A 26,220-nucleotide genomic window follows, 5' to 3' on the forward strand; every position below is an offset into this window, starting at 1 on the left:
TTCCACCCAGATTGTATCTTGGCTATCTGCTTAACAAACAGCAAGTCTAGGTTACTGAAATCAATGTTTATATGGTAACAAAAAGGTTGAGCTATGGCTGTTCCATCACAGACAACCATTTACCATTATGGAAAAAGCCATCTAAATTATAGCATATTATTTGCTATTTTCAATTTGTCTTTTCACCAACTATAACTAAACAGGAAAAAGTTACGGGTGTCAGTTGTAGGAGGCAGACAAATTTCCAATTATCGATGCTCATATAGACCTACATTAAGAACCTACTACTAAGAATCCAAGTAGAAGAGATGGTCTTCTGACTATGCAGCCGTGGATTAAAATATTTTTAATAGTTAACCTTTATTGAGCTTATACTTTCAGGCACTATGCTAGGAGCTCTGCAGTCAATATTTCTTTTGATTCATAGAATAACTATAATTAAAAATGTGACTGCATTTGGAGACAGAGCCTTCAGAGAGAGAATTAAATTAAAATGGGGTTGTTAAGGTGGACCCTAATCCAATATGACTGCTGTCCTTATAAGAAGAGGAGATTAAGACAGAGAGAGAGAGACAGATACACTAGACACATGCACACACAGAGAAAAGACCACAGGAAGGGCACCATCTACATGAGAAGATGGTCATCTATAAGCCATTTCAGAATGAAACCAACTCTGCCAATACCTCAATCTTGGACTTCTAGCCTCCAGAACTGTGAGGAAGTAAATTTCTGCTGTTTAAGTCACCCAGTCTGTGGCACTTTGTTATGGTAGCCCTAGCAAACTATACAGAGATGCTCTATTATTATCCCTATAGTAAGGAAACCAAGGTTCTTATTATACCACTCTGCCTTGGCTGTATCATCTCCCCTTACAAAACAACCAAACTTCTATATTTTTTTATGAAAAAGTAATATATATGATTATTTAAAAACTCAAACAATAGAGAATGGTACAAAAGACTCCTATAATCCCTATCTCCAGAGATATATATGTTTGGTATATATTTTGCCTTTTAAAAAAATGAGGATTAATATGTCATCTCACAAGTTAATTTTCATTCAGTAGTATGCCAAGACTACCTTTCCACATAAATACATACAACTCCTTTTCATTTAAAAACAACAACAAAAAAAGCTAAGACTATTTCTCCTTGGGTTAACTTGATCTGACATTATTTTTGGATGAACTGCATATATCCTGCCTTATTAGAAAGAAATAGTAAGAAAAGCAACCTTCTACAAGCAGATGATATGGTTTGATCTTGATGGGTGGGGTACAGCCCGACAACTGAGCCTGCTAGATAAGTAGTGTCAGAAAGAATGACAACTGATCAACATTTTTCAAATTTAAGTTGATGTATAAGTATAAACCCCAGGGTGCATTTTTTGGTCACTTTGATGTACATTTAACAAGTAGTTTATCACAGACAGTACATCAGGAAGTAGTTTAACATTCTCTGAGTGCTTTAATAAGGTTTTATTGTGGCTGAGATCTGGTTATATTTGCTCCAAATTTTTTTCAGGCTAAAACTAGTTCAGTTGTATTGTAAGGAACAGAACTTTAGGAAATCAACTATTAGTATCTTTAGGTACTAGACTGGATTATACAGGGTTTTCTGAGAAAGTCCTAGGCCCATGAGAACTTCCACTGCTTGCTGAGGACAAGGAGAAATATGGGCTTATAGTTAGGCCATTTTACGTTCCTTGGTTGTGATAAAAATGCACATGTGCTGTAAGAACAAAGAGGTCTGTATTCAGCCAGCCACGGAGTACACATCTGGACCGCTGCCCACATTTATCAAGAGATCAATATTCAGGAATAATCAGTTGAAGAATTAATAACCCATTAATTTCTCCAGGTATTGTACAATGTAACATTAGAGTAAGCTAGCAATCTAGACCACAGCTTTCTGTTGCTGGCTGTGTCTCCCCAGTTTTGGCAAAATTGCTTTTGCTGAAATCTATTTTCACAAAATGCTACCAGCTTATATTGAAGGGTACTATAATTCATTCAACAAACAATGAATGCCTATTATGGATGCTATGAAATTCAATGTTGCATCCTCTTTCTGAGGGTCTTTGGGATAAAGGTCTGTCTGATCTTAAGACCAAGAATAATTGCAATTCACCTGAACAACTGGGTTCTTTTTATTCAAGGACATTGTAAAGTTTTTCTTTCTTTCTTCTGAAGGTTGGCTGCTAGAAAGCTTACTGTGGTGTCCGTAGACCACCAGTAGTAAGGGTGCTGGCCAATATGGTATACACTTTTAGACTTATTTTTGACTCTACTTTGTCTCCACCCATACTTTTCTTTGGCCCCATTTTAATTTACCTTATCTCATCACAACTTGTAAAACTTAATAAATGGTCTGAAATCCTTTTGGACAGGGCAGAGCAAAAATAAACAACTGCAGGAAGCAAAATGGAGCTGAGAACACATTTACTGAAAGTTATACTTGTTCATCTGTTTGAATTCTGATAACAGAGTACAACTGTGAATACTGGAGGAGAAAGGAAAATTTAAATTTTTTATTTTAATATTTTAATTTAAGAGTACCATGTTTTTTGATCATTTCAGTTTTGGAAGCAAGCACAATGAAGGGGGAGAATTCACTTGGTGAAGGTAAACACTATATGGCTGAACTTGGCTTTACACTAAATGTGTGTTCCTAGAAAAGTTACAGTGATTTTTATAAATGGAACATTGAAAAAGGAACTGATAAAACTGTTAAATATATCAAGGAACTTGTCCATATACATATTTACAATGTACATAACCATTCCCTATATTATCTAATAAATTCAGATTTCTGTATGTTTTCTTAAAGTAGGACAGGTTATGAGAGGGCAAAAAGAACAATTCAAAAGATAAGCATATCACACATCAGTGTGTGATAAACACATCATGACATTCGTGAACCACAGTCAGACTTATTTTGGTTAACCTGATCTAACTTAATTACATGCATTTAGTATGAGGGGCAACACAATCATATAAAGTGCATTTCTTATCATCTCTGCGGTCTTATTAACCTGATGACTTTGTCTTCCTAGAGTAGGTTTGGGTATAAGCAAATAAACTATCCTCACCATTAAAGAAAGCACAGGTAGGTGCTTGCCTTAAAAAAAAGGTAGCAGTTACTCTATAAAAGTTCCATTATTCCTTTATATAGCAACTTCACATATACAGAGATATATGTATTATAATTATATATTATCTATTTGTCTATTGATCATAAAGTGTATCTTCCTTTTGATTTCCTTTTACATCTACTTCATTTTTTAAAAATTTAATTTATTTATTTTTGGCTGCATTGGGTCTTTGTTGCTGCGTGTGGGCTTTCTCTACTTGTGGCAAGGGGGGGCTACTCTTCATTGCAGTGCACAGGCTTCTCATTGTGGTGGCTTCTCTAGTTGTGGAGCACGGGCTCTAGGCACGCGGGCTTCAGTAGCTGTGGCACGCCGGCTCAGTAGTTGTGGTTTGCAGGCTCTAGAGCGCAGGCTCAGTAGTTGTGGTGCACGGGCTTAGTTGCTCTGCGGCATGTGGGATCTTCCCAGACCAGGGCTCGAACCCGTGTCCCCTGCATTGGCAGGCGGATTCTTAACCACTGCGCCACCAGGGAAGTCCCTACATCTACTTCCAACCTGTTATTTTTTTGTCTATGATTCCTGATGGGACAGAACTTAAGTGTCCTGACAGTAATAAGCTGCCTAAGAAATTCTAAACCATCCTCACATTGTGATTCTTGGGTCCATATGCCCATCAGGACAGTCCCTTTCTCCTCCTCTCTCCCCTCCATTAATGTTCTCCTGTTGATTTGTCAAAGGCTTTGGGGACATACATATTAGATGAGTAATTATGCTATTTTTTTTCCTGAGCAGCTGGAAAGATTGAGAGACAGCTGTCATCTTTAAGTAATATAGGAAGTCCAGCTAGCAAAGCTCAGCCAAGGGATGGCGAACGTTAAGGGTTCCTAAATCAAGGATTTGTTCTGGGCTTTAGAATCTCATTTTATTTGGCACAGTTTTCCCCTCTGTACTTTGAAATGTGAAAGCCTGGGGGTAAATAATCAGTACAATTCACAAATCTTTTATCCTGTATTTTATGATTTTCTCCATGTCATCCCAGCTCTAAACAAATAAAATGGAATAATTTAAATGAGCAAATAATATATTTTTATGGTCCCAAATCAGAGGAGATGAGAACATATTAATATTTGGCTAGGCATTTGGAGGGGCAATAGGGATAGGGCTAAACAAATTCAAGAAGCATTTTTTTGTGCATGTCCTATATGGAATGGAGCATGAAAGTGAATCATGGAAGCCAAGGGAGGAGAAATTTGCAATAGTAAGTGGTGGTAAACCATCAAGGCTTATCAAGGATGAGGACTGAGGGGAAACTTTTTTGATTTAGCAAAAAGAGAAACTCTGAGAACTTCAGGAGAACTTCAACAGAGTTGTAAAAGTTAAATAACATATCAGTGAATGGGTCAGTAAAATGCTACCAGCAATGAAGAACCAACAACTGAGTGTTAGGTAAGAGTTTATCAAAGTGTGTTGTGTAGGTCACCTGAATGAGGTGCTGGGCCCCCATCCTAAGCCTACTGAACAATCTTCCCCAGGTGATTTTTATGCACAATAAGGTCTGAGAACCACTGCTGAAGAAAAAAAATCATCAAAAAGGGGTTTTTAAGAAAGCTTCTCATTCCTTCTGACTTTACTACCAGATCAATTTATTTGCTTCATATTTAAAATTTTATTATTGTTCTCAATAGCCAGCAGCAGTAAAGTACTGCTTGAGTTTGAATCCCAGCTCTATCACTTATTACTTGGGTAAGCTACTTAACATTTCTGGGCCCTAGTTTCCTCATTTATAAAATGGGAATAACAATACCTATCCTGTTGAATTGATGTGAGGATTAGTGAGACTTTATGTAAAACACTTAGCACTGTACTTGGTACATAAATGTTCAGTAAAATGTCAGCTATTTTCTTCATCAGGTTTCTTTAATATATAGTCAAGGTCTAAGTAAAAAAAAAATTAAAATAGCCAATAAAAATCATACATCTCTACCCAATCCCCTCAGAGTAAGAAACAGAAGTCACTCACAACAATTGAGAGGCATCTAAGCTGGCAGAAGTGGTAGAAGTCAGAGAGCAAGATAGATTGGGAAGCATCATTCAGCACCCTAGGGTACCCAACTGGCTGTGTCTTAATGAAGAACTCCCTTAAGTATTTTCATCAAGGAATCCACAACCAAATAAGTAACAGATCAGTTCTTCATCTAGCTATCCCTTGTTCACATTAAAGCAAGAATCAAGGAAATTAACCTGATACCAGTTTTACCTCACTGACTACTGCAATTTTCATTTTGTTACCACAAAGAGATATTTTTGATAAGAGGCATTCCTAAAAGCCCCCACGTGATCACAGGTCAATGAGTAAAAAGAAACTATCAGTTGAACTACAATATCTAACAAGTTTTGACCTATCAAAACAGTAATTTCAGTATGGTTTGTTTATTAAATACTTAGATGTGAAAATCTGTTGTAAAACTATTTGGTTAAGTACTACTAAAACAATACACTTACAAATCACTCTGGAAAGCTTAAAGAGAGAGTGTATTACAAATCAGAATATAGTTAACACTATGCCACTATTGTTATAAATTATAGTTAAAGTACTCAAAATTAATGAAATAACAACTTTCAAGATATGGGTTCACAGAGGTTAAGTTACTTGCCCCAAATTAAACAGTGGCAAGAGCCAAACTAGAACCAATATCAGTCTCTTAACAAATTGTGTCTGCTTTGTGTATCAAGTTTCCATGAAAAATCTGCTTTTCTTAGAGCTTCCCATCTCAAAAATGGCACCATCACTGGGGGTCCAGCTGTTTCAGGCCATAAACCTTGGAGTCACCCTTGACTCTTCTCTCTCACACACTATATCCATTCCATCAGCAATCCTGTCCTAAATCTGCTGATATCTCACTCCACCATTATTAGCTTAGTTAAAGCACCATCATTTTTTGCCTATACTAGGGCAGCAGTCTCCCATGTTTCCCTTATTTCACTCTTCCCTCTTACTCAACAATCTATTTCCCATACAAAACCTAGACCAACCTTTCTAAAACACAAACCAGATAATATCACTCCCTGCTCTCAACACTCTGTTGTAGGTTGATTTTTCCAACTGCATATGGAATATTCTCCAGGACACATCATATGCTAGACCATAAAACAAGTCACAAATATTTAAAAGGATTGAAGCCATAAAAAGTATGTCTCTGAGCACAGCAGAACTGAGGCTGATGAAATTCTTTTAAATAACAGAGAGAATTTTGACAAATTCCAATTATTAGGAAAGTAAGCCACACACTTAAAAAGAACCCATAGGTCAAAGAAAAAAATCACCAGGAAAAATATCTTGAATTGAATGAAATGAAAATACAACATAACAAAATTTATGGGTTGCAGTTAAAGCAGTGTTTAGAGGGAAATTTGTAGCTTTAAATGCCTATGTTAAAAAAGAAGAAAGGAGGCTTCCCTGGTGGCACAGTGGTTGAGAGTCTGCCTGCCGATACAGGGGGACATGGGTTTGTGCCCCGGTCTGGGAAGATCCCACATGCTGCGGAATGGCTGGGCCTGTGAGCCATGGCTGCTGAGCCTGCGCATCCGGAGCCTGTGCTCCGCAACGGGAGAGGCCACAGCAGTGAGAGGCCCGCGTACCGCAAAAATAAATAAATTTTAAAAAATAAAAAAGAAGAAAGGTTTCAAATCAGAAACTTGAGCTTCTACCTTAAGGATTTAGAAAAAGAAGCAAAAATAAACTCAAAGCAAGCCGAAAGAAGGAAATGACAGACTGGAGTGGAAATCAATGAAAAGCGAAAATAGAAAAAAGAAAAAGAAAAATCAATGAAATCAAAAGTTGGTTTTTTGAAAAAGATGAAATTGACAAACCTTTAGCTAGACTAACAAAGAAAAAAAGACAGAAAACAAATGACTAAAATAGAAAATGGAAGCGGGAACATCACTACTGACGAACAGAAATTAGGAGGAGAAGGAAGGGGGGAGATCGGGAAGATGGCGTAAGAGTAAGACGCAGAGATCACCTTCCTCCCCACAGATACAACAGAAATACATCTACACGTGGAACAACTCCTACAGAAAACCTACTGAACACTGGCAGAAGACCTCAGACTTCCCAAAAGGCAAGAAACTCCTCACGTACCTGGGTAGGACAAAAGAAAAAACAGAGACAAAAGAATAGGGACGGGACCTGCACCAGTGGGAGGGAGCTGTGAAGGAGGAAAAGTTTCCACACACCGGGAAGCCCCTTCGTGGGCGGAGATTGCGGGTGGCAGAGCAGGAAGCTTCGGAGCCACAGAGGAGAGCGCAGCCACCGGGATGCAGAGGGCAAAGCGGAGAGATTCCCGCACAGAGGATCGGTGCCGACTGGCACTCACCAGCCCGAGAGGCTTGTCTGCTCAACCGCCACGGCGGTTGGGGCTGGGAGCTAGGGCTTCCGTCGGAGCGCAGGGAGAGGACTGGGGTTGGCGGCGTGAACACAGCCTGCAGGGGGTTAGTGCACCACGGCTAGCCAGGAGGGAGTCCTGGGAAAAGTCTGGAGCTGCCGAAGAGGCAAGAGACTTTTTCTTCCCTCTTTGTTTCCTGGTGCGCTAGAAGAGGGGATTAAGAGCGCTGCTTAAAGGAGCTCCAGAGACAGGCGCGAGCCGCGGCTAACAGTGCGGACCCCAGAGACGGGCATGAGACACTAAGGCTGCCGCTGCTGCCACCAAGAAGCCTGTGTGCGAGCACAGGTCACTATCCACACCTCCCTTCCGGGGAGCCTGTGCAGCCGCCACTGCCAGGTTCCCGGGATCCAGGGACAACTTCCCCGGGAGAACACTCGGCGCACCCTCAGGCTGGTGCAACGTCCTGCCGGTCTCTGCTGCCACAGGCTCGCCCCGCAACCGCAACCCTCCCTCCCCCACGTCTGAGTGAGCCAGAGTCCCCTAAGCAGCAGCTCCTTTAACCCCGTCCTGTCTGAGCGAAGAACAGACGCCCTCCGGTGACCTACACGCAGAGGCAGGGCCAAATCCAAAGTTGAGCCCAGGGAGCTGTGCGAACAAAGAAGAGAAAGGGAAATCTCTCCCAGCAGCCTCAGAAGCAGTGGATTAAAGTTCCACAATCAACTTGATGTACGCTGCATCTGTGGAATACATGAATAGACAACGAATCATCCCAAATTGAGGAGATGGACTTTGAGAGCAAGATTTATTATTTTTTCCCCTTTTCCTCTTTTTGTGAGTGTCTATGTGTATGCTTCTGTGTGAGATTTTGTCTGTATAGCTTTGCTGTCACCATTTGTCCTAGGGTTCTAGATCTATTTTTGTTTTTTTTCTTAAAAAATATTTTTCTTAATAATTCTTTTTTATTTTAATAACTTTTTAATTTTATCTTACTTTTTATTTTATCCTCTTTCCTCTTTCTTTCATTTCCTCCTTCATCCCTCCCTCCCTCCCTTTCTTTCTTTCTACTTTTTCACCCTTTTATTCTGAGCCGTGTGGATGAAAGGCTCTTGGTGCTGCAGCCAGCAGTCACTGCTGTGCCTCTGAGGTGGGAGAGCCAACTTCAGGACACTGGTCCACAAGAGACCTCCCAGCTCCACATAATATCAAACGGCAAAAATCTCCCAGAGATCTCCATCTCAACACCAGCACCCAGCTTCACTCAACAACCAGCAAGCTACAGTGCTGGACACCCTATGCCAAACAACTAGCAAGACAGGAACACAACCCCACACATTAGCAGAGAGGCTGCCTAAAATCATAATAAGTCCACAGACACCCCAAAACACACCACCAGACGTGGACCTGCCCACCAGAAAGACAAGATCCAGCCTCATCCACCAGAACACAGGCACTAGTCCCCTCCACCAGAACACAGGCACTAGTCCCCTCCACCAGGAAGCCTACACAACACACTGAAACAACTTTGGCCACTGGGGACAGACACCAAAAACAACGGGAACTACAAACCTGCAGCCTGCAAAAAGAAGACCCCAAACTCAGTAAGATAAGCAAAATGAGAAGACAGAAAAACACACAGCAGATGAAGGAGCAAGATAAAAACCCACCAGACCTAACAAATGAAGAGAAAATAGGCAGTCTATGTGAAAAAGAATTCAGAATACTGATAGTAAAGATGATCCAAAATCTTGGAAATAGAATAGAGAAAATGCAAGAAACATTTAACAAGGACCTAGAAGAACTAAAGATGAAACAAGCAACGATGAACAACACAATAAATGAAATTAAAAATTCTCTAGATGGGATCAATAGCAGAATAACTGAGGCAGAAGAACGGATAAATGACCTGGAAGATTAAATAGTGGAAATAACTACTGCAGAGCAGAATAAAGAAAAAAGAATGAAAAGAACTGAGGACAGTCTCAGAGACCTCTGGGACAACATTAAACACACCAACATTCAAATTATAGGGGTTCCAGAAGAAGAAGAGAAAAAGAAAGGGACTGAGAAGATACTTGAAGAGATTATAGTTGAAAACTTCCCTAATATGGGAAAGGAAATAGTTAATCAAGTCCAGGAAGCACAGAGAGTCCCATACAGGATAAATCCAAGGAGAAACATGCCAAGACACATATTAATCAAACTGTCAAAAATTAAATACAAAGAAAACATATTAAAAGCAGCAAAGGAAAAACAACAAATAACACACAAGGGAATCCCCATAAGGTTAACAGCTGATCTTTCAGCAGAAACTCTGCAAGCCAGAAGGGACTGGCAGGACATATTTAAACTGTGTTAAAAGGGAAAAACCTACAACCAAGATTACTCTACCCAGCAAGGATCTCATTCAGATATGACGGAGAAATTAAAACCTTTACAGACAAGCAAAAGCTGAGAGAGTTCAGCACCACCAAAACAGCTTTACAACAAATGCTAAAGGACCTTCTCTAGGCAAGAAACACAAGAGAAGGAAAAGACCTACAATAACAAACCCAAAACAATTAAAATGGGAATAGGAACATACATATCGATAATTACCTTAAATGTAAATGGATTAAATGCTCCAACCAAAAGACACAGACTGGCTGAAGGGATACAAAAACAAAACCCATATATATTCTGTCTACAAGAGACCCACTTCAGACCTACAGACACATACAGACTGAAAGGGAGGGGATGGAAAAAGATATCCCATGCAAATGGAAACCAAAAGAAAGCTGGAGTAGCAATTCTCATATCAGACAAAATAGACTTTAAGATAAAGACTATTAGAAGAGACAAAGAAGGACACTACATAATGATCAAGGGATCGATCCAAGAAGAGGATATAACAATTGTAAATATTTATGCACCCAACATAGGAGCACCTCAGTACATAAGGGAAATACTAACAGCCATAAAAGGGGAAATTGACAGTAACACATTCATAGTAGGAGACTTTAACACCCCACTTTCACCAATAGACAGATCACCCAGACAGAAAATTAATAAGGAAACACAAGCTTTAAATGATACATTAAACAAGATGGAGTTAATTGATATTTATAGGACATTCCATCCAAAAACAACAGAATACATATTCTTCTCAAGTGCTCATGGAACATTCTCCAGGATAGATCATATCTTGGGTCATAAATCAAGCCTTGGTAAATTTAAGAAAATTGAAATTGTATCAAGTATCTTTTCCAACCACAACGCTATGAGACTAGATATCAATTACAGGAAAAGATCTGTAAAAAATACAAACACATGGAGGCTAAACAATACTTAATAACGAAGTGATCACTGAAGAAATCAAAGAGGAAATAAAAAAATACCTAGAAACAAATGACAATGAAGACAAGATGACCCAAAACCTATGGGATGCAGCAAAAGCAGTTCTAAGAGGGAAGTTTATAGCAATACAATCCTACCTCAAGAAACAGGAAACATCTTGAATAAACAACCTAACCTTGCACCTAAAGCAATTAGAGAAAGAAGAACAAAAAAACACCAAAGTTATAGCACAGGGAAAGAAATCATAAAAATCAGATCAGAAATAAATGAAAAAGAAATGAAGGAAATGAGAGCAAAGATCAATAAAACTAAAAGCTGGTTCTTTGAGAAGATAAACAAAATTGATAAACCATTAGCCAGACTCATCAAGAAAAAAAGGGAGAAGACTCAAATCAACAGCATTAGAAATGAAAAAGGAGAAGTAACAACTGACACTGCAGAAATACAAAAGATCATGAGAGATTACTACAAGCAACTCTATGCCAATAAAATGGACAACTTGGAAGAAATGGACAAATTCTTAGAAAAGCACAACCTGCCAAGACTGAATCAGGAAGAAATAGAAAATATGAACAGACCAATCACAAGCACTGAAATTGAAACTGTGATTAAAAATCTTCCAACAAACAAAAGTCCAGGACCAGATGGCTTCACAGGCGAATTCTATCAAACATTTAGAGAAGAGCTAACATCTATCCTTCTCAAACTCTTCCAAAATATGGCAGAGGGAGGAACACTCCCAAACTCATTTTACGAGGCCACCATCACCCTGATACCAAAACCAGACAAGGATGTCACAAAGAAAGAAAACTACAGGCCAATATCACTGATGAACATAGATGCAAAAATCCTCAACAAAATACTAGCAAACAGAATCCAACAGCACATTAAAAGGATCATACACCATGATCAAGTGGGGTTTATTCCAGGAATGCAAGGATTCTTCAATATACGCAAATCAATCAACGTGATACACCATATTAACAAACTGAAGTAGAAAAACCATATGATCATCTCAATAGATGCAGAGAAAGCGTTCAACAAAATTCAACACCCATTTATGATAAAAACCCTGCAGAAAGCAGGCATAGAGGGAACTTTCCTCAACATAATAAAGGCCATATATGACAAACCCACAGCCAACGTCATCCTCAATGGTGAAAAACTGAAAGCATTTCCACTAAGATCAGGAAGAAGACAAGGTTGCCCACTCTCACCACTCTTATTCAACATAGTTTTGGAAGTTTTAGCCACAGCAATCAGAGAAGAAAAGGAAATAAAAGGAATCCAAATCAGAAAAGAAGAAGTAAAGCTGTCACTGTTTGCAGATGACATGATACTATACATAGAGAATCCTGAAGATGCTACCAGAAAACTACTAGAGCTAATCAATGAATTTGGTAAAGTAGCAGATACAAAATTAATGCACAGAAATCTCTGGCATTCCTATAAACTAATGATGAAAAATCTGAAAGTGAAATCAAGAAAACACTCCCATTTACCATTGCAACAAAAAGAATAAAATATCTAGGAATAAACCTACCTAAGGAGACAAAAGACCTGTATGCAGAAAATTATAAGACACTGATGAAAGAAATTAAAGATGATACAAATAGATGGAAAGATATACCATGTTCTTGGATTGGAAGAATCAACATTGTGAAAATGACTCTACTACCCAAAGCAACCTATAGATTCAATGCAATCCCTATCAAACTACCACTGGCATTTTTCACAGAACTAGAACAAAAAATTTCACAATTTGTATGGAAACACAAAAGACCCCGAATAGCCAAAGCAATCTTGAGAAAGAAAAACGGAGCTGGAGGAATCAGGCTCCCTGACTTCAGACTATACTACAGAACTACAGTAATCAAGACAGTATGTTACTGGTACAAAAACAGAAATATAGATCAATGGAACAAGATAGAAAGCCCAGGGATAAACCCACACACATACAGACACCCTATTTTTGATAAAGGAGGCAGGAATGTACAGTGGAGAAAAGACAGCCTCTTCAATAAGTGGTGCTGGGAAAACTGGACAGCTACATGTAAAAGAATGAAATTAGAACACTCCCTAACACTATATATAAAAATAAACTCAAAATGGATTAAAGACCTAAATGTAAGGCCAGACACTATCAAACTCTTAGAGGAAAACATAGGCAGAACACTCTATGACATAAATCACAGCAAGATCCTTTTTGACCCACCTCCTAGAGAAGTGGAAATAAAAACAAAAATAAACAAATGGGACCTAATGAAACTTCAAAGCTTTTGCACAGCAAAGGAAACCATAAACAAGACCAAAAGACAACCCACAGAATGGGAGAAAATATTTGCAAATGAAGCAACTGACAAAGGATTAATCTCCAAAATTTACAAGCAGCTCAATAACAAAAACACAAACAACCCAATCCAAAAATGGGCAGAAGACCTAAATAGACATTTCTCCAAAGAAGACATACAGACTGCCAACAAACACATGAAAGAATGCTCAACATCATTAATCATTAGAGAAATGCAAATCAAAACTACAATGAGATATCATCTCACACCAGTCAGAATGGCCACCATCAAAAAATCTAGAAACAATAAATGCTGGAGAGGGTGTGGAGAAAAGGGAACACTCTTGCACTGCTGGTGGGAATGTGAATTGGTACAGTCACTATGGAGAACAGTATGGAGGTTCCTTAAAAATCTACAAATAGAACTACCATATGCCCCAGCAATCCCACTACTGGGCATATACCCTGAGAAAACCAAAATTCAAAAAGAGTCATGTACCAAAATGTTCACTGCAGCTCTATTTACAATAGCTAGGAGATGGAAACACTCTAAGTGCCCATCATCGGATGAATGGATAAAGAAGATGTGGCACATATATACAATGGAATATTACTCAGCCATAAAAAGAAACGAAATTGAGCTATTTGTAATGAGGTGGATGGACCCAGAGTCTGTCATACAGAGTGAAGTAAGTCAGAAAGAGAAAGACAAATACTGTATGCTAAGACATATATATGGAATTTAAGAAAAAAAAATGTCATGAAGAACTCAGGGGTAAGACAGGAATAAAGACACAGACCTACTAGAGAATGGACTTGAGGATATGGGGAGGGGGAAGGGTAAGCTGTGACAGAGCGAGAGAGTGGCATGGACATATATACACTACCAAATGTAAAATAGATAGCTAGTGGGAAGCAGCTGCATAGCACAGGGAGATCAGCTTGGTGCTTTGTGACCACCTAGAGGGGTGGGATAGGGAGGGTGGGAGGGAGGGAGATGCAAGAGGGAAAAGACATGGGAACATATGTATATGTATAACTGATTCACTTTGTTATAAAGCAGAAACTAGCACACCACTGTAAAGCAATTATACTCCAATAAAGATGTAAAAAAAAAAAAAAGAGGAGGAGAAGGAGGAGGAAAGATTAAAGGCAGTCAGATTTTTTTTTTCCCAGAAAAAAAAATGTACTTATCTTTATCACACACGAAGAATGACAGAAAGCAACGGTAAAATGCTAACATTTGAGGAATCTGGGTAAAGAGTATATGAGAATTTTTTGTGCTAATTTTAAAACTTTTATGTCTGAAATTGTTTCAAAATAAATGTTTTAAAGAAATTAAAAATGAAATACCATCAAAAGAAAGCAGGTATAGCAATATTAATGTCAGACAAAGTAAAACTCAAAGCAAAAAGCATAAAACAGAAGAAAAAGGGCTACTGGATAATAATTTGAAAATACAGTCTACCAAGATATAATATCATAAACCTTTTTGTACTTAACAAAATAACTTTAAAAATGAATCAACAAAAATGTAAGGGAAAACAAATTCCAATCACAGTTGAATACTTTCAGCTATCCTAGAAATTAACAGATAAAATAAAAGGCATTCAGATTTGAAAGGAAGAAGCAAAGCTGTCTTTACTTGCAGGCTGCATTATCCTGCATGTAGGGAACTCCAAGAAATCCATACACAAAAAACTACTAGCACTAATAAATGAGTTCAGCAAAGCTATAGGATACCAGGTTAATATTTTAAAATCATTCATAGTTCTATATACTTAGCAATGAAAAATCTAAAAATAAATCAAGGAAAAATTCCATCAACAATAACATCGAAAATAATAAAATACTTAGGAATAAGTTTAACAGAAGTGGTGCAAACCTTGTACACTGAAAATTACAAAACATTAGTAAGAAAAATTAAAGATTATCTAAATAAATGGAGAGACATTCCAGGTCCCTGGATTGAAAGACTCAATATTATTAAGATAGCAATTCTCCCCAAACTGATCTATAGATACACAATACCTATCAAAATCCCAGAAGAATTTTTGTAGAAACAGACCAGCTGAACCTAAACTTAATATGGAAATACAGAGGATCCATAATAGCCATTATAACCATATAAATGTATAGCCATATAAGTGTTATCCATAATAACACTTTTGAAAAAGAAAAGAGCTGTAGGACTTAAACTACTAGATTTCAACATTTACTATAAAAGCAGTAGCAATTGGACTTCCCTGGTGGCGCAGCGGTTAAGAATCCACCTGCCAATGCAGTGGACATGGGTTCGAGCCCTGGTCCAGGAAGATCCCACATGCCACGGATCAACTAAGTCTGTATGCCACAACTACTGAGCCTGTGATCTAGAGCCTGCGAGCCACAACTACTGAAGCCCATGCACCTAGAGCCCATGCTCCTCAACAAGAGAAGCCACCACAACGAGAAGCCTGTGCACCACAACAAAGAGTAGCCCCCACTCACCGCAACTAGAGAAAGCCCGCGTGCAGCAATGAGACCCAACACAGCCAAAAATAAATAACTAAAATAAATAAATTTATTAAAAAAAGAAATGGGGAGTCCCGTGACAAATCTTTACACTTATGGAGAACTGATTTTTGACAATGGGTGAAGGACTGTCTTTTCACCAAATGGTGCTGGGACAACTGGATAGTCATATTCATAAAGACGAATTTAGATTTGTACTTCAGTTGTATTTCACAAAAGTCAACTCAAAATGAATTATAGACTTAAATGTAAAACGTAAAAATATAGGAGAAAAACTGTGCTCGTGGATAAGGCAAAGAGTTCTCTGGTACACCACCAAAAGCATACTCCACAAGACAAAAAGTTGGTAAGCTGGACTTTATCAAAATAAAATATGTTTACACTTTGAAAGACACTGTTAAGAAAATGAAAAGGCAAGCTAGATACTGGAAGAAAATATTTGCAAATCATGTGACTGAGCGAGAACCTGGATCTAGAATATTTAAAGAACTGTTACAATTTGGTATAAGACAACCCAATTTTATAATGGGCAAAGATTTGAATAGACATTTCACCAAAGAAGAAAAACACATGCCTAACAAGTACATTAAATGATGCTCAACATCTTTTCAACCTGATCTCAGTTATCAGGGAAATGCAATCAAAGCACAATGAGATATTTCATACCCTAGCACTAGAATGGCTATAATAAAAAGATAGTGGGCTTCCCTGGTGGCACAGTGGTTAAGAATCCTCCTGCCAATGCAGGGGACACGGGTTCGAGCCCTGGTCCGGGAAGATCCCACATGCTGCAGAGCAACTAAGCCCATGAGCCACAACTACTGAGGATGCGCTCCAGAGCCCACGAGCCACAACTACTGAGCCCGCATGCCACAACTACTGAGACCCATGCGCCTAGAGCCCGTGCTCCACAACAAGAGAAGCCACTGCAGTGAAAAACCCACGCACCACAATGAAGAATAGCCCCTGCTTACAGCAACTAGAGAAAGCCCGCGTGCAGCAATGAAGACCCAATGCAGCCAAAAATAATAAATAAAATAAAATTTAAAAATAAAAGATAGTAACATGTGTTTTAAAAAGCCCTTACCAGCTACTGAACTGTATGCTTAGAAATGGGTTAAAATATTAAATTTTATGTTATGTATATTTTACCGCACACACACACAAAGCCTTTACCAATTCTTAAAAAAAAAAAGATGAATAAAGCAGGAAAAACCAAAGCCAAACCCCCCAAAATCTTCCATCTTTAGATGGCTTCTCTGGTGATTTCTATCAAATATTTAAAAAAGAAGTAACACAATTTCACGTAATCTTTTCCAGAAAACAGAAGAGGAGGAAATACTTGCAAATTTACTTAAAATGAGGTAAATTTAAATGTATAATAAAGGCATCATGATTTATTTTTTGCAGAAAGTGCATTACTAAAGTATAAAAGACATATAGTATTGGACCACAAGTCTTAAGAACTGGGTTCCAATCCAGATTTTGTTACCAACTAGTTGTATAATCTTTAGCAAGTTACCTCATCTTGCTGGGCCTCGGTTTCCTCATTTGTAAAATAAAGAGAAGTACCAGAGAAATCCTTTCCATCCACATAATATAATTCTATGGTATATTTATTACATAAAATTTTGTTTAAAACTTGCCCAATTCTAAGTTGGTATAACCCTTCTGGAAAACAACATGGCAATATGTAGTAAGAGCCAGTTCATACGCTTTGGAGAAGTTTTTCAATTTTTGGATATTTATCCTAGGGATATTTTTCAGCCAAAGCAAAAGAATACATAAAAAGATGGTCACTTTAACAACTCACATGTCCAAAAAGAGTGGAATAAGACAGTAATACAAAGAAATATCAAATTACTAAAAATTAGTATGAAGATAATGAAAAATATTTTTGTTAGATAATAATCAGAATATAAATGATTTAAAATATAAAGATGTACACAGTATATAAGTATGTGCCAAAGAAAATGTCATATGAGCTAATGAAAGGAGTATTAGAGTTGTGAGTCTAAAGGTTTTTTTTAATCATAAAGAGTTTTTTTTTTTTCTTTTTTTCTTTTTGCGTTACGCGGGCCTCTCACTGTTGTGGCCTCTCCCATTGTGGAGCACAGGCTCTGGACGCGCAGGCTCAGCGGCCATGGCTCACAGGCCCAGCCGCTCCGCAGCATGTGGGATCTTCCCAGACCGGGGCATGAACCCGTGTCCCCTGCATCAGCAGGCGGACTCTCAACCACTGCGTCACCAGTGAAGCCCTAAAGACTTTTGAAATGTTGAAACATTATATACTCAAAAAGAAAAAAAACAAAAACTTGTCCAAAGGACAGAGATACAAAATATCAGGATTATGTTGATGAGGTTCTAAATTGCCCTGGCTTGACTAATGCTTCCTAAGAGTGGTTATGAACCTAGGGCTCCCAGCTGAAGTCTCAATGATTAAAACTTTTATCAACTGATACTGGAATTATCAACAGTATTTTACTTGTCCTACTCAGTGTTGAGATAAAGCCTGGAAGTCTTATGATTTTACCAAATACCCATTAAAATCCAGATATAATACTGGAGAGTTCAAAATCCTTATGCCTGATTATTTCGTTTATCACTGTTGCTCCCTTTCAAGTTCTCAATTTAAAATTTCTCAGGCAGCCGTCATTTTTAAATGTATCAGCCACAAAACTATTTGAGTTATACAACCACCAAATTTCCTCCAAAGTAAGAATAGTGAAAAGAAGGGAGTATCTAGCTTCCTGATTTTCCTTTGTATTTCTATAGCTGTTTGCTAGGATGGGAACTTCGAGAAGGTCAGCAGAGGGAATACTTGGTAAATGCTACCGTGCACAATCCTCATAAAAGTAGGTGGAACCATATGAAATTATTTGTGTAGATCAAAAATTTGACTATCAGCAGTCTCATATGGCTCAACGTAGGTCAGTGCCTTTTTTTTAATTAAGAAAAACTTTATGTCCCCTTTGAGACTCTGTAGAATCACTGTCAAGGACTCTCCTTAACCCTCTCAATGAGTGTATTTACGTGAATCCTTTTTTTCAGAACCAGAATTTAAGCAATTAGTTTTTGCTTGTTTGCATTAAAATGCCAAAGCCATAAGCAAAACCAAGAAGTGTTTTAACAGAAGCCAACCAAAGAATAAATATAAGAATTATCCTGTTCAACTCAATTCCTGTCAAAGTCATGTTTTTCCTCACAGAAGCAATAAGTTTTGGTGCCAACATTTTCAGAGCAACGCTTCTTCCAACAGAAATCAATCCCATTTTGAGAGCATCTTACCTGAAACTACCATAGACTATAAGTAGAATGGAAATCAGAAATGTAGACACTTGACTGGAATCCACCAGGGAATAGGCCCTAGAGAAATAAGAGGAAAAAAATTTTAATCACATGGCAGCAAGTCCTCATGGAGTTTACAGTCTGATGGATTTTTATAAACCCCACTAAGTTTTATTTTTGTCTTTAGGAAGGAAAACAGGTATAAATTAGCATTAACAAAATACATAATTAAAACACAGATCTGCTAGCTTAACATAAAGAGTAAACATATAGCTTCACAGCTATTATTAGTTAACATTCACAGGATGTTAAATGACATTAATGTAAAAAATGCCATCTCCATATGACAGGCAATATGTGCTTCCACTCCCAAGTTAAAAAGTACCAAAACATCTACCAACTCTGTACACTTGAATTATCAATAGTATTTTACTGGTTTTGCTCAGTGATGAAGTAAAGCCTGTGTCTCTCTCCTGGATTCTAGTTTTATTTTTATAACTGCCTATTGGTTCTCTCCATCTAGGTGTCCCACAGAAGGTTCTTTCAAGTCAACACGTCCAAAACTAAAGTCATTATTCTTCCCTTCATACCCAAATGTCTTAAGGAATGATATCATGATTCCCTCAGCATTCTCGACACTCTGTTCTCTTACTTCCCAAATGTGACGACAGTCAGTAAGTCTCACAACTTCCACTTCTGCAAATACCCTACTTCTCTCAATCCTACTGCCAATTCCTTAGCTCCCTTCTATGGCTTGACTATCAGAGATCTTTTTTTTTTTTTTTGGGGGGGGGGGCACATCACTCGGCTTGTGGGATCTTAGTTTCCGGACCAAGGATCGAACCCAGGCCCCCTGCAGTAGAAGCACAGAGTCCCAGGGAATTCCCAGCACCAAGGAATTCCCAATGTTTGCAAGTCTGTCTTCAGGAATTCACCGTTCACACTATCCATTCATGTTATGGATTTTCCTAAAACAAATTTCTCTTCATTTTTTCCCTCAGTAAATATTTAATGATGCTTCTGTGCCCGGCACTCTGCTAGCCCCCAGGGACGTAATAAAAACCAAGACTGTCTTCGTCTTCTCCCTGAATGTCTTTTCTAAAGGAATTTAAAAATTAAATTTTGTTCTAAAGCAACGAAAAGTTAACATAAGCAAGTGAATATAATTGTTGAAAATGTTACAAATTTTCAACAAGTACAGGGTACCTTGAGAATGTATAATTCTCAAATCTTAGGATTCTACCTAAGAACTACGGGTGGGGGGGCTTCCTTAGGGGGGCAGATGAATGAGAGAGATACAAGACTCAACAAAATAGGATTTGGTGATTGTTTATGAGGCTAAGAGAGGATCCCCAGGTTTCTGCTAAGCAGCTGGTGGATGCCTATACCATTTGGCAAAAAAAACAGGAGGAGGAGATTTGAAGTTTTGGATGTGCTGAGGAAACAGCTGGCTATGTGGGTCTAGAGTTCAGAAGCAGCTCTAAGCTAAGGATACATATTGGGAGCTCATAACCTTCCACATGGTAATTGAAGCCACGGGTGTGGGTGAGAAGAGGACCCAGAATGAAAGCCTGAAAATTCAGAAATTTAAAGATCAGAAAGGAGGAGGAGCTGCAAAGAAAACAAAATGAAACAGACAAAGAGGAAGAAAACCCAGGATAGCAGGTAACTGATGAAGTGTCTTCAAAGAGCAGCAGGATCACATGAGATGCTGCCTGAACTTAAACTGCTCTACCCCTTACCAGCAGTTAGTTTTCATTTGAGGTAATTACTTTTCTGATGTAATTAATTTTAAAGTGAATTACAGTGAGATTCAGCAGCTTTTCATATAATTAAGGGCCAATAGGCATTTTTTTTAAAAGCAATTTAAAAGTTTTTCAGAGTCCTGATCTATAAAATATGAAGGGAGCCTGTTTTTGTGGGGGGGGCACTTTTCTTTTGATGGTGTTTTATTTAGATGACTTAGCTTTTCTATACCCTTCATGTTCTGAAGCATATTGCCATTCCCTAAAAAGTAGATTAAACATTTAAACTTCCCAAACTCAGTGTCTTAAGGTTTGGTACTATTGTTTTTTTCTTTTGCTATAAGTCTCAAATCAATGGAGACCCTCCAGAGATATCACTTACGACTTCTAGAAGCCTGGGTTGAATTTTGGTTAAACCAGCTCTACCTCCTCCAGTTTCTCTATGCTGTGCTCTACTCTGTGTGACTAACCATACTTAGTCACTGCCTTTCCTCACAATCTGTTTTTCAAGGTGCAGTCTTGGCCATGTGTTAAATACCTTACGAAGAGGCTGATTAGCACTACCTGTTCTCATCTCCATTTTCTGGCGATAAGCATGCTACCCACCCACTGCAGAGCAAAATGCATGGTTTCAGACAAAATGTTCTGATGTTTCATTTAATGGTTTCTTCTATACTGGACCAGTTTATTTTTCAAATAAATCTGTATCAAGAAAATCTGGTTAAAACTGACTCCTAATATAGCTCATGGTATTTTATAATTTACAGTAAAACTTTTAAAAAAGTTTGAACAACTTTGAAAACTACCAAATATCACATAATTAGAAGTTCTAATTCATTTCAGTGTTATTTGAAATTTCATATATTTCAACTCAAACTACCATTATGGAAGTTTTACAAAAAGCCTTTTAACAAAAAGAATTTATTATAAGCTACAGAACATGGATTAAAATCAAAGGCCAGGGGCTTCCCTGGTGGCGCAGTGGTTGAGAGTCCACCTGCTGATGCAGGGGACACGGGTTCGTGCCCTGGTCCGGGAAGATCCCACATGCCGTGGAGCGGCTGGGCCCGTGAGCCATGGCCGCCGAGCCTGCGCGTCTGGAGCCTGTGCTCCCCAACAGGAGAGGCCACAACAGTGAGAGGCCTGCGTACCACAAAAAAAAAAAAAAAATTAAAGGCCAGCAATCTTATTTTACAGCCCCTCTGTATCCTTTACTTCAGACTCTACCAAAGCATCAACAGAAATGTATCATCTCTCAGGCCCTCCCATTGAGGTGACTGTTTCCAGAGACGCTGGATTCACGATAAAGAAAGGAGGAATTACTCTACACTCTGAAGTAAAGGAATTCTTACAGAAATGCAAAAAGAAACTACATACATGCACTTGAGACACGCAGAAAGCAGGTTAGCCAAACGCACTAAAAACAGACTTGAAGACTGCCAAATAATGTATTAGTATAGGTCAGCTGTTGAGTTGAAACATTTTATATGGTCATTATGAAAACCATTAATTCTTTAACTACATTCTCCCATGTCTTAATAGACAAAGAGCTACCAGAAAGTTCTCTCATATATAAGGTTATATTTCACACCCTAAGATTTTTAGAACCATGCTCGATTTTAGGAGCTGCTCTACAGTCAAGCATCTATTTCTAGCTGCTTTACCAGCAAGTGCTTAGACACATATCCTGCTAAAAATCATGCCAAACTGAGACAGACAGAGTTCTGTTCTATAACGTGTTCTATGTGTCAGCCTGCCAGCTATACAATGAAAGCATTCTTGTCCACCCAACAAACCAAGCAGCTACTATTCCAACCCTGCACACTGACCTAGAATAGCACTTGGCAAACTTTTTGGTCTTGAGACCATCTATACTCTCAAGGACCCTGAGGGCTTTTTTCCTGTGGGTTACAGCTATTGATATTTACAATACTAGAAATTAAAAGTGAGAAAAAATTTAAATGCTTATTTACTAATTCATTTAAATATAATAAAACCATTACACTAGCACATAAATTACATTTTTAAAGGAAAGGTAACTGTTTTCCAAAACAAAAAATTTAGATGAGGGGCATCCTTCTACATTTTTGCAAACCTCTTTAATTTCTGGCTTAAACAGAAGATAGCCAGATTCTCATAACTGCTCCTGTATTCAATCTGTTGCTGTATGTTACTTTAGTTGAACTTTGTGGGGGGAAAAAAATCTGGCCTTACACAGATGTATAGCTGGAAATGGGAGGAATATTTCAATAACCTTTTCAGATAACTGAGGATATTCTTCTTTGATACTACACTAAAATTCAACAAGTGGCAATTTCTTAAAGGTTACTTGCAGTGTGGAATCTGAAACCTTATCGGTGAATTAAAAAAAAAAACTATATTACATTAAAATCCCATGGACTATATTATAGTTGAATGGATCTTTTACCCATGGATGATTTTGTAACATCATGCATTGGTCACCTGGAAGACACTGGTCACTGAGTTATGCAGCTCTTCCAGATGTTGTTACATTTCATTACACAATATCTGAAAAACCACATTTGTTAATTTCACTTTTTAAAAAATTTTTATTTTATTTATTTATTTTTGTCTGCATTGGGTCTTCGTTGCTGTGCATGGACTTTCTCTAGTTGTGGCGAGCGGGGGCTACTCTTCGTTGCAGTGTGGGGTCTTCTCACTGTGGTGGCTTCTCTTGTTGCAGAGCACAGGCTCTAGGCATGCAGGCTTCAGTAGCTGTGGCACGTGGGCTCAATAGTTGCAGCTCACGGGCTCCAGAGCGCAGGCTCAGTAGTTGTGGCACATGGGCTTAGTTGCTCTGCAGCATGTGGGATCTTCCTGGACCGGGGCTCGAACCCATGCCCCCTGCATTGGCAGGCAGATTCTTAACCACTGTGCCACCAGGGAAGCCCTGTTAATTTCACTCTTGAGGCTAATGATAATGGGCACAAAATTTCCAAAATTCCTATTTTCATGCAAATTTTATCACTGGCAAATATAACTCTTTTCCCCCTTGAAGTAACAGGCTCACTTCATTCATTTTTGAGAAACTGTCTGCCACACACCCAAGTGTGAATAATTCCATAGTTTGTCCACTAGTCATCCTTCAAGTAAAAATGGAAGGTTCCAAGAAAGAAGTAGCTAGTTCAGCTAGCATTTTAAATGACTGCACAATTGTTTTTCTTAAGAAAACCAATGGTATTTTATTATATAGCAGAAGTGCTTAATAAGAACTTTTTAAAATTTAATTGAAGTATAGTTGACTTACAATATATTGGTTTCAGGTGTACAACATAGTGATTCAGTATTTTTATAGATTACACACCATATAAAGTTATAAAATACTGACTACACTCCCTTTGCTATACATTACATCTCTGTGACTTATTTATAACTGCCGGTTTGTACATCTTAATTCCCTTCACCTATTTCGCCCTTTTCTCCCCTGTGGTAACCACTAGTTTGTTCTCTGTACCTGTTTGTTTTGTTATATTCATTTGTTTGTTTGGTTTTTTAGATGCCACATACAGTATTTGTCTTCCTCTGTCTCACTTATTTTACTAAGCAAAACACCCCCAGCAGGTCCATCCTTGTTGTCACAAATGGCAAGATTTCATTCTTTTTTATGGCTGAGTAATATTCCACAGTGTGTGTGTCTATGTATACATACACATGCCCCCACATCTTCTTTATCCATTCATCTGTCAGTGGGCACTTAGGTTACTTCACATCTTGGCTATTGTAAATAATGCTGCTATGACATTAGGGTGCATTACCTTGTCGAATTAGTGTTTTTGTTTTCTTCAGATAAATACCCAAAAGTGGAACTGCTGGATCATATGATAGTTCTATTTTTAATTTTTTGAGGAACTTCCATACTGTTTTCCACAGTGGCTGCATCAATTTACATTCCCACTGACAGTGCACAAGGGTTCCTTTTTCGCCACATCCTCACCAACTCTTGTTATTTCTTGTCTTTTTGATGATAGCCACTCTGACAGGGGTGAGGGATACCTCACTGTGGTTTTGATTTGTATTTTCCTGATGATTAATGACACTGAGCATCTCTTCATGTGCCTGTTGGCCATCTGTATATCTTCTTTGGAAAAGAAGGTCCTCTGCCTATTTTTTAATCGGGGGCAGAGGACCTTCGTTTTATTAGAAAAAAACAAGTGCGCTCAAGGATTGAGATTTAATAAAAGCAATTTTCACTGCTTTGCTCTAAGTGAGACTGCCTTTCTTTTTTTTTTAAGCAGTGTGTGCATGGTGGTGAAGAATACAATGATTATTAGTTCAAGTGTGGTGCCACTGCGTTGATTCATGTTACAGCAGCACAGCAATGGTTTTTTTAAATGCGCCACTGCTTTTCACTGCAAGAAAAAAAATGTCAAAATGAAAAAGGCAAATAACTTTATTAGCATTATGAAAATAGTATGACCTTGTAGACTCCCTGAAAGGGTCTGAGTAAACCCCAGTGATCCACAGGCCACAATTTGAGAACTGCTGCCTTATACATTTCCCCCACAAGCCCTGGCTATATAAACTGCTAGTATTTTCTCACATGCAATTCTAACACATCACAAAACACCAAGTGTAGCTACAATTTTTTTGTGCTTTGCAAAATACTTGGCTTCAAATACAATATGCAGAAAATGACATATTCCAGGCCTAAGAAATGTTACAATCTTTCTCTTCATGGTGGAATATATTGAAACAGAATTTAATTTGTATTTTTATCAAAAATATTGTCTATCATAAGGTCCACAATAATTCTCTTCCACATTTTTTCTTATTTTAAGGGAAAAAAACAAGTATGTATTCTAAGCATAGTAATGGAATAGGTGTCTCATCAAATAAAATTTTAATAAATTAAATCCATGTTTAAGATACAAAAAGACAAAAAGTAAGACAGACATTTAAGAAGGTTACAATCTAGTAAAGACACACTGTACAAGGCGGCAGAATGTAATGTTTAATAGAGAAACAAAGTGCTATGGGACCTAATCAAACTTATAAGCTTTTGCACAGAAAAGGAAACCATAAATAAAACGAAAAACTAACCTATGGACTAAGTCCCCAGTACAATCAAGGCAGCTATGAAGCAAACACTGCATTTCTTCCTACAAGAGATTACGCGGTGCAAGCTCAGGAGCAGACGTTGGGTTGCTTTCCAAATGAGGGTGGGATGGGGTTTGGGGAACCTGGAATTTAAATATGACCTGTGTTATAGTAGCTGCTTAAAATTTTTTTAGCTGCCTTTTGATGAATTAAGGTACGGAAGTTTGCTGCTGTTTCCTATGTGAAAAGCTGCATCAGTAATCAGAATAGCAATATTTACCTGCAACAGTATACCTGCAATATGATGCACTATGTATGTACTATGTATGGATGAATCTCAAATGCATTATGCTCAGAGAAAGAAGGCAGACTCAAAACACTACAAATATGTCCCATTTATATGACATTCTAGGAAAGGCAAAACTAAAGGGAGAAAAAAGAGACTAACTGCCAGGGGTTGGGGGTGGGAGGAGGGATGATTACAAAAGGGCATAAGGGAACTTTGGGGGGCAAT

At 38.2% G+C, this 26,220-nt stretch overlaps 1 protein-coding gene across 8 annotated transcripts in view; it reads right to left on the reverse strand.

Moving 5' to 3' along the window:
* The window catches only part of SPPL3 (signal peptide peptidase like 3), a 115,928-nt gene that overhangs the window by 27,229 nt on the left and 62,479 nt on the right, over nucleotides 1–26,220 (reverse strand). For 4 of the 8 annotated variants that reach the window (XM_089894572.1, XM_089894574.1, XM_089894573.1 and 1 more), the window contains exons 3-4: nucleotides 25,710–25,849; nucleotides 18,904–18,981 (exon numbers count right to left, since the gene is read on the reverse strand). In XM_089894572.1, the coding sequence (XP_089750698.1) occupies nucleotides 18,904–18,981; nucleotides 25,710–25,762 (131 nt within the window). In that variant the 5' untranslated portion in view covers nucleotides 25,763–25,849. The remainder of the gene's footprint in view (nucleotides 1–18,903; nucleotides 18,982–25,709; nucleotides 25,850–26,220) is intronic. The other 4 variants (XM_022551023.2, XM_089894577.1, XM_089894576.1 and 1 more) reach the window with 1 other exon arrangement.

Source organism: Delphinapterus leucas, chromosome 14 (genome assembly GCF_059928025.1).
Source record: "Delphinapterus leucas isolate spDelLeu-1000000601 "Yukka" chromosome 14, BTC_Dleu_Yukka2, whole genome shotgun sequence".
NCBI classification, from domain to species: Eukaryota; Metazoa; Chordata; class Mammalia; order Artiodactyla; family Monodontidae; genus Delphinapterus; species Delphinapterus leucas.